Source organism: Malurus melanocephalus, unplaced genomic scaffold, assembly GCF_030028575.1.
Source record: "Malurus melanocephalus ecotype Western Australia unplaced genomic scaffold, MMel_1.1 scaffold_41, whole genome shotgun sequence".
NCBI lineage: Eukaryota > Metazoa > Chordata > Aves > Passeriformes > Maluridae > Malurus > Malurus melanocephalus.
In genome coordinates this window covers 2,609,898-2,617,882 of record NW_026623273.1, presented here as the reverse complement: position 1 = coordinate 2,617,882, position 7,985 = coordinate 2,609,898, and the positions used below count along the sequence as shown (strand labels likewise).

General features: G+C 41.7%; 1 protein-coding gene across 1 annotated transcript; it reads left to right on the top strand.

The window, feature by feature from the left end:
• The first annotated feature begins 5,060 nt into the window (after positions 1 to 5,060).
• RPL37 (ribosomal protein L37) lies at positions 5,061 to 7,695 on the top strand. Its single transcript, XM_057364714.1, has 4 exons — positions 5,061 to 5,209; positions 5,785 to 5,920; positions 6,215 to 6,299; positions 7,584 to 7,695. The coding sequence occupies exons 1-4, from the start codon at positions 5,207 to 5,209 to the stop codon at positions 7,651 to 7,653; spliced, it is 294 nt and encodes a 97-aa protein (XP_057220697.1). The 5' UTR covers positions 5,061 to 5,206; the 3' UTR covers positions 7,654 to 7,695.
• The last annotated feature ends 290 nt before the right edge of the window (positions 7,696 to 7,985 follow it).

Here is a 7,985-nt window from a genome sequence, read left to right as displayed (position 1 = left end):
TAGATGCAATCTAAGAGGAATTTGGTTAGAAGCTAGGCATTTCCACCTGGAATGTGATTTAGGCTACAATGACAGATGGTGGTAGCTCAAATGCTTTTTGTACCTTCCCAATGAAAATTTTGCTTTAGGCTTGTGTGTGCATACATTTGTGCATGAATAATATAACAAAGGTTTAAGACAACAGTGTCAAACAAAACAAGATTAATAAAGGTTTTTTATCAAAATAATACTAACAAGACAAGAATATTTTGTTGTTATACAACTGAGAAGTTAATGGCTGCCACCTTGTAAAGGAACTTGTGACTTTCTCCTCTGCATCCTGCTTGGTACTCAGCCCAAATTCCCATGCAACCACCTCTGCAATCAGTGAAACCACCTCTGAGAATTACTTTAATGCAACAAAGCCCCACAACTCTGTATTGTATCTAAGCATAAGCATTAAAAAGAAAAAAAAAATCAAAACTAAACAAAAACAGAACCAAAGGAAAACAAACCCCCAAAACCCACAAAAAAAACCCAAACCAAAAATAAATTGTCAAAAAAAAAATCCCAACCAAACAAAAAAACAAAACCAAAACCAAAAACCAAAACCAAAACAACAACCAAAAAAAACCACCCAACCAAAACTAGGGAAATTTTAAAATTCTGAATTTTCTGAATTCTGTTGCACTGTGTAGCAATTGAGTCTCAGGCTTGTTCCTACCTCTGCTGTGCAGAGATATGCTCTCCCTGCTCCCCTAGGCAGAAGGAACAAGATTATAGTAGGGTTTCTAGTGAGGAAGTACCCAGGACTACCCCCCAACCCCCACCACCCCCTTGCCACAACTATTCTAATGTAAAGGTTAAAGGCAGCTGAGGAAATGGGTGGGGAGCTCTCCTTCCTAACATGTTTGTGATGGTATTCAAGTTTCAGCCACAATCTACAAGTATTAGCGCCACGCTCCAAGGTGGTCTGAACGCTATTACCTAGATTCTCTCTCTTGTGCTAATGGAATAATAGAATTGTTTGGGTTGGAAGAGACCTTAAAGATMATTTTGATCCAGCCCTAAAGTCATGGACAGGAACACCTTCCACCAGACCAGTTTACTYRGCCCCATCCAGCCTSGTCTTGAACACTTACAGRGATGGGACACTCACARTCAGTRCCAGTGCCTCACCACCCTCACAATAAAGAGTTTCTTCCTAACACCTAATCTAAATCTGCCCTTRAAGCCATTCCCCCTTGTCCTAWCACTACATGTCCTTGTAAAAAGTCTCTYTCCACTCTACTTGTAAGCCCCCTTTTGGTACTGGAAGGCTGCCATCAAAGAGTTATAAAAAATATTGAGTTTTTATAACTTTTTTATCACTTCCAGTGTATTTTAAAAAACAATTTCAGAAGTTAGTGTCAGCTGTTTAATTTTCCTCTATTTATTTGCATCTTAAACAAATAGAAAGACTTCTCTATTATGTTTATTAGTTTCTTCACAGGATACAACCAGCTTATTCAAAGCACTGTTGTTTGCTAAAATTTTCTGGTTTTGTCATACAGATGTGAGAACCGTACAGATAATATTCATTAATATTTCAATTTATTAAGCTAATTTACTGTTTGAGAGTTTTTACTCAGTTGTTTAGTAAAAAGGTTTTGCTTGAACTCTACTGTCATCTGGTGGTGACCAATGTTTCTGGTTCAAACACTCACATGAAAGTTTTCAAACTGAAGAATCTGGATATGACACAAATGCAGTTATGCTTCTTCTGCCTGCTTGGTACCAAATAATCAGTGTTTTCCCCACTAATTCACTCTGAGACATCTACCTCTGATCAAGAAACAAAGGCACTCAAATCAACCCTCACGAAAATGTTGCCCTTGAATACCTCAGTTTTCCTGTGGAATTCCTGAGATGTTACCTGTGTGAAAGTGTTTGATATTCAAGAGGATTCTGAAAGACATTAATTTGATATAAGAGATCACACTACGAAACAGACTTCAGTTTCTTCTGCACCACTGAAGAAAATTGAAGGTAATAGTAAGTGCTGACAACATATGTATGAAGCTTGAATTTTTACTATTCCCATCCCTTTAACTCATCCCTGTTTGTGGAAAGGGTGCTACACATGTACACAAATGAGTGATACCACATGATGACATTAGACAGAACTTGCTTGGATATCAATTGTGTGCCATACACTAGTCCTTTCAGCAGTTCAAGTTCTGTAGAACCAGTCCAGCTCCTGTGTTTTTTGAGGCAAACCACAACACAAGATGTATCTGCCTGTACTGCATCCCAGTGATGGTGTGATGCAGTAGCATGACACCCAACCTGAACAAAATAAATGCCACTTAACTTATTAGCTGCTCACATGCCCCTTCCTCTTAATGCCTGGCCTTGTTCTGGTCTCCCTCTCCCTGGCATATTTCTAAAGGCATATCTATTCCTAACTTCAGCATTTTAACCCCAACCAGATGCAGGCTGCAGAATACAGTGCAGAACATGATATTCAATAAATCCTAACCTAGAACATTAATAGGATCATGGTATGCTGGCACAACAAAGGCTTTTTTTCCACCAGAAAACCTGGCTGGACCAAATTTGCTTTGCAGAAGCTGTGACGGGATACCAGCTGCAGYGACAGACTGCTGTTTCCTACATCAAAAAGACAGTTCTGAAATCCAGATATGTCACCTTCTAAATTTTGGATTACTTCCTAAGCAACAAAGAGGCAGTGTGAATTAGTCAGTGCTGAATTTAGACTGGTGCCATTCAGCAGCTGCCAGTACGTGATCCCGTGTATTCTGAGCATGCAGGAGYTCACTATGGGCAATGGGCTCCCTTCTGCCCTGTGAGCTTTACATGGGCTAAGACTTTCCCCAGTGGTACTGAATCAGCCACAGCTCTGCCCATTTTCTACCTTGAAAATGATTCTGAATACTAAAGACAATGATACCAAACTTTCCTTCTTTACAGGTTTGAAGACATGTAAGTGAAGACTATTTTTATCCCACAAAAGAAAGAAATAATTCCAGCATTTTCTTGCAGGCAGCCAAACCAACAGACTTCCTTCGGAGGCTGTTGCCATGGCACCTGTCCAATGTCCATGCCATCTTCCAGATTTCTGAGTTCTAGTGAGATAGAAAGAGAAAAACAGGCACTAGATAAAAGGCACAGCAAGGTTCCTGGGAAAAATATGACTCCAGTTCAGCCTGTAGGATGTATTCAAACCATTTGAGTTAAGCAGTTTGGTTTTTTTGTTTTTTTTTTTTCTGAATGGCATTTCATCCATGGGGTACTGCAGTTTCTCTTTTGATTTCTGATAAGGAAGGCAGAATTGCTATAAAGTTTCTTCATTGAGTCAAATCAGGGTAAAATTAATATTATCTAACTTCAGCCATCTATGTTCCCAGCCTAAGGGGCCTGCCTAGRTTTGTCTTCCCATGGAGGAAGGGTTCTTCCCAAGGATAATTTTTTCACCTGACTTCAGACACCTAGTTTAAGATGGGATTATTTGAACAGTCTCTCCTTTTTAACTACTATGGGACCATAGATGGAGTAAATGCGTGGATTTCAGGTGAGGTAAAATGAATACAGGCAAAGACTTCTGTTATTTCAGAAACATAAATTGCCATCCAAAATGAAAGAACTGAGASAACAGCCTGTGCCACACCTTTCTGGGTCTGGAATCAGTGCTCCTGAAACCAAAATGGTTTTTTGCCCCATTCCTCAACTATAGCAGGGATCAACAGYCTCCCATCACATAAACTAGCACCAAAACAATTCCAACAAGAGGTCGCACTCAGAAACAAGTGAGGATAAATTAATATTTAGATAACCACATGAACATAGTTTGTCCAAGAGAGACAACACAGCAGGTCAGACACAGCTTCACTAATCTGGGGACCTTTGYCATGGGATTACCCCTTTTTCTGATCAATGAGATTCATGTCACAGGATTTCAACTCATGCATAGTGGCAGGGTTCCTCTGTTTGGCTTCTGGTGGGCCCAGACAGCTGTATTTTGAAAATGCTGCATTTTTAGTCAGTAAACCAGGAATAAGATATAGCCTGCCAGGCAAGAACATTCTTTCATCAAGTACTATAAGACATGTTACATAATTTTACAATCAAAGATAAATAGGCTGGCTACAGCATCAATTTCTGGCCTTATTTGGGATGACAGGGTAAGGAKCTGGTATTAAGACATAAATTTCTCCAATTTCTCTCTCTATGTGTTATTTCTCCTGAAATGAACTATCTCAAGATAAAATCGTATATAGATTGTGAGCCTAATGAAGATGCATAGTAGGCAGCCATGTGAGAACTTAAATGGTACTCATGAATAAAAGCTGATTTTCACAGAATCACAGAATATACTGAGTTGGAAGGGACACACAACCAGCTCTTGGCCCTGTACAAGACAGCCCCAAGAATCACACAATGTGCCTAGAGCATTGTTCAAACGTTCCTTGGACTCAGGCTTGGCGCTGTGACCACTTCCCTTTTTTGTGCCCATGATGTCCATTGCATCCTTTTGACTTCAGGCAGACTATTGTGGAGGGGGCTGGAGGAGAATGTGGATAAACAAATAGTGCAGAAGGGCMTGTTGTTTAAGGCAGTTTACTTCACAAGTTATGAATTACAAGCAGGAGTACCCTGTCCCTTAATTCTCATTCATTAAATATCACTCATTAGACCTCATTGCTCTCTACAACTACTTGAAAGTGAGGTGAGGACCAGTCTCTTCTAATGCCAATGGAAAGAACAGAAAAYGGCCTTAAACTGAGATTCACCTTAAGATTTTTTTCACTGTTCAGCAGTCAGAAATTGATTACCCAGGGAGTGGTGGACTCACTATCCTGGAGGTGTTCAATAGCCATCTGGGTCTGTGATGTTGTTTAATGGTTTAGAGATTACAGGGACAGTCCTGGGCAGACAAGCGGACTGGATGGTCTTGCCGATCTCTTCCAAAATTGACGATTCTCTGATTGTGTGACAGTAACTTCGCCGGCCGGTGAGCTGAGGCAGGAGCCCGGCAGTCCCGGGATGCGCAGAGCTCGGTGGATAATGCCCGCAATGCCCGCAATGCCCGCAATGCCCGCAATGCCGAGCTCCCCTCACACCGCGCCCGGGCCCGCGCTCCGAGCGGCCGCCCCCGGAAGTGCTCGCGGGGCCGAGGCGGAAGCGGGGCGGGGCGCGCTCTCTTTGGCGCTGGCGGCCGGCGAAGATGGTGAGTGCCGAGCCCGCTCTCGGGCCATCCGCCGCCATCCGGGCCGGGGGCGCCGCGGGGCTCGACCGGACCCCGCTGGGGAGGCTCCGGGCCGTGCCGCGGCCGGGCTGGGGCCAGGGGCTGGGGCCGGGGGCTGGCGGCGGGRCGGCTGCCGCACCGGGCCGGGCGGGGAGGCTGTGGCGCGGTGCGGGGCGAGCAGCCGGGCGGTAACGTAGCAGGAGAGGATTCTGTCGCCCAGGGTGAGTGGCGGCTGCTGTGTGTGAAGCGAGTTGCCTTCCCTCAGGAGAGAGCAGTTTGTTCCTTGAGAGTGATGAGCTGGGGAGGGGAGCCGAGATAAATGCGGCGTGGCTCCGTTTTACTTCAGCACAGGGGCGGGAGCACGTAAGAATGGCGCCAGTGGTTCCTGAAAATGGAGGCTACTTCTTGTTGAAACTGTGTTAAATGTGCCTCTGACATGCTTATACAACTCGGTTTGCGGTTGGTTTTTTAGTTTTGTGACTTGCATGCTTTATATGTTAGTATATGCTATATGTTAGTGATATTTCCAACGTGCCATGTCTTGAAATGCTTTTCAGACGAAGGGTACATCGTCATTTGGTAAGCGACGAAATAAGACACATACCCTGTGTCGTCGATGTGGGTCCAAGGCGTACCATCTGCAAAAATCCACCTGTGGGAAATGTGGTTACCCTGCTAAGCGTAAGAGAAAGTGTAAGTATCAAACTTCTAACTGGCTTCAGTTTAAAAAATATGTTTCTTTTCCATYAGTAGTTTTTCTTTTCTGGTCAGGAAGGAATATTGTGCCATTTTACATTTTGTGACTTTTTTCAATTWAACGGTGATTTAACTATATGTCAGGTAATATTCAGTATTCCTGCATAAAAACTGATTTGAGTTACAGTTAATTTTCTTTCTTTTGTCAGTTYGAGTAATTGTACCATAGAAGTGTAACATGCAACTTAARTTACTTGGTGCCGATGTGTAACAGTAATTTATATATTTTAGATAACTGGAGTGCGAAGGCTAAGAGACGCAACACCACTGGTACTGGTCGCATGAGGCACCTGAAAAAGGTGTACCGTCGATTCAGGTATAACATTGTATTACAGACTAGCATGGGGTGAAATCCTGCATAGACAGCACTTAATGGTAAAATTCACCATTTAAAGTTAGCATTTAAATTTTTTTTTTAGTACTAATTAATATGGTATGAKCTTAAATATATCATGAAATAAGTGATGCTTCGTATACATGGCTGCATATTCCTTTGAGAACGAAAAAACYTTACTGGTAAGAGAGAGGGTATATAAAAAGTTCTATGTTTCTGCTAAATGAAGGTAGTGCAGAACACAGAAGTTACTGTAATAAGATGCCGAGATCTGAAAATGTCTTGTGTGGTATTGCCTCTATTTGTCAGTCAGTTAAATAGRTGATTACACTACAGTTGTGGGATTTATAAAGATAAGTCTCAAAATGCATTCCAGTCCCCATTCCCTCACTCCACAAAAACTGTTCAGATAGAATAACTTCTGGGGCCTCTTTTAAGAGTTCAGTTAGCATTAAGTAGGTATTACTAGATCARATTCTGACTTGCAAATTTCTAAGACTTGTTACAAAGCTTCTGAGTTGTACTTAGGAGGCAGTGATAGGGATGTCATAATGCTCATTCTCATTTTGAATGACTTCCYGTGGAACTCTGTAGCTTCTGGTCTGCTACAAAAAAGCTGTCTGAAAAATACCTTGTAATTCAGGAGTGTTGTTGATAAAAATGTACATTTGGTTTATTAGCAAAAAGTACATTTTAAGTGTCAGTCCTCGTGTGTGGTTGAGGGATCAATTARTTTGTTCTGATGAGATCATTCTTTTCCAATGGCAGCCATAAAACACCTTGCAGTGTGCAACTGTAGCTTTCTTTCCACTGAGGGTTGGTCAAGTAGAAATGCCATACCCAAAAGGAAACTTGGGGCTGATGAGTCTGGTTGGAGGCACAGAGGATTTTTGTAAGAAATAGGCTTCACAGGACATCTTTGGCTATATTGTTTGGAAGGAACAGAACTCAAATGTGCTTTCAGTAGGTGTGCTGTGTCTGGTGYAGTCTGGTAGTGTTCACTCAGCTAATGAAATCTTCCTGTTTCAAGAAGTCAAATGTACCTCATCAGAAAAGAGTCAAAACCATACTGCTTTATTTAAGACAACTGTTAATAAAGTGTTTCTTCTTAAAAAGGTGTAAATGTAGGAACTCTGTAGTGATTTCAGTGCTTACTGAGATAAGCTGAAAAAAGCTAGTCAGCTTTATCTAAAACGCGACTGTCAGAAAATAACCTGGAGCAGGAATCAACTTTTCAAAAAATGGTAACTATATTTCTACTTGCAGGAATGGATTCCGTGAGGGGACCACACCGAAGCCCAAGAGAGCAGCTGTTGCAGCCTCCAGTTCATCTTAAAGATTCATCTATTTGTTAAAATAAATGGTCTTATTCARAAAATCTGTCAACTTTTTGTATCGTACTTTATTTTACTGAAATGCAATATTCCTGAAAATACATGAATACTTAGAAACACAGATTCTGAACTGATTAAWTTAAAACAATCCTTTAATTGTCTTTTCATTTAATAGTATCTCTGTCTTGAAAAGAACCATCATCTTTGCACTGAACTCAAAAAGAGGCTTCTCTGTGTTACTCAAAAGAGCTCCCCTGCCAATTGGTGTTTTTCTATGATGGATTTCTCCTATGTGCCTCTGAATCTCAGTGTACCCTAGCACAGAGAGGCAGAC

Excerpts from the sequence above, each read along its gene's own strand:
- RPL37 (XM_057364714.1), top strand. Across the intron at positions 5,921-6,214 it reads TGCTAAGCGTAAGAGAAAGT|ATAACTGGAGTGCGAAGGCT; the intron begins GTAAGTATCAAA and ends TATATATTTTAG. Across the intron at positions 6,300-7,583 it reads AAGGTGTACCGTCGATTCAG|GAATGGATTCCGTGAGGGGA; the intron begins GTATAACATTGT and ends TTCTACTTGCAG.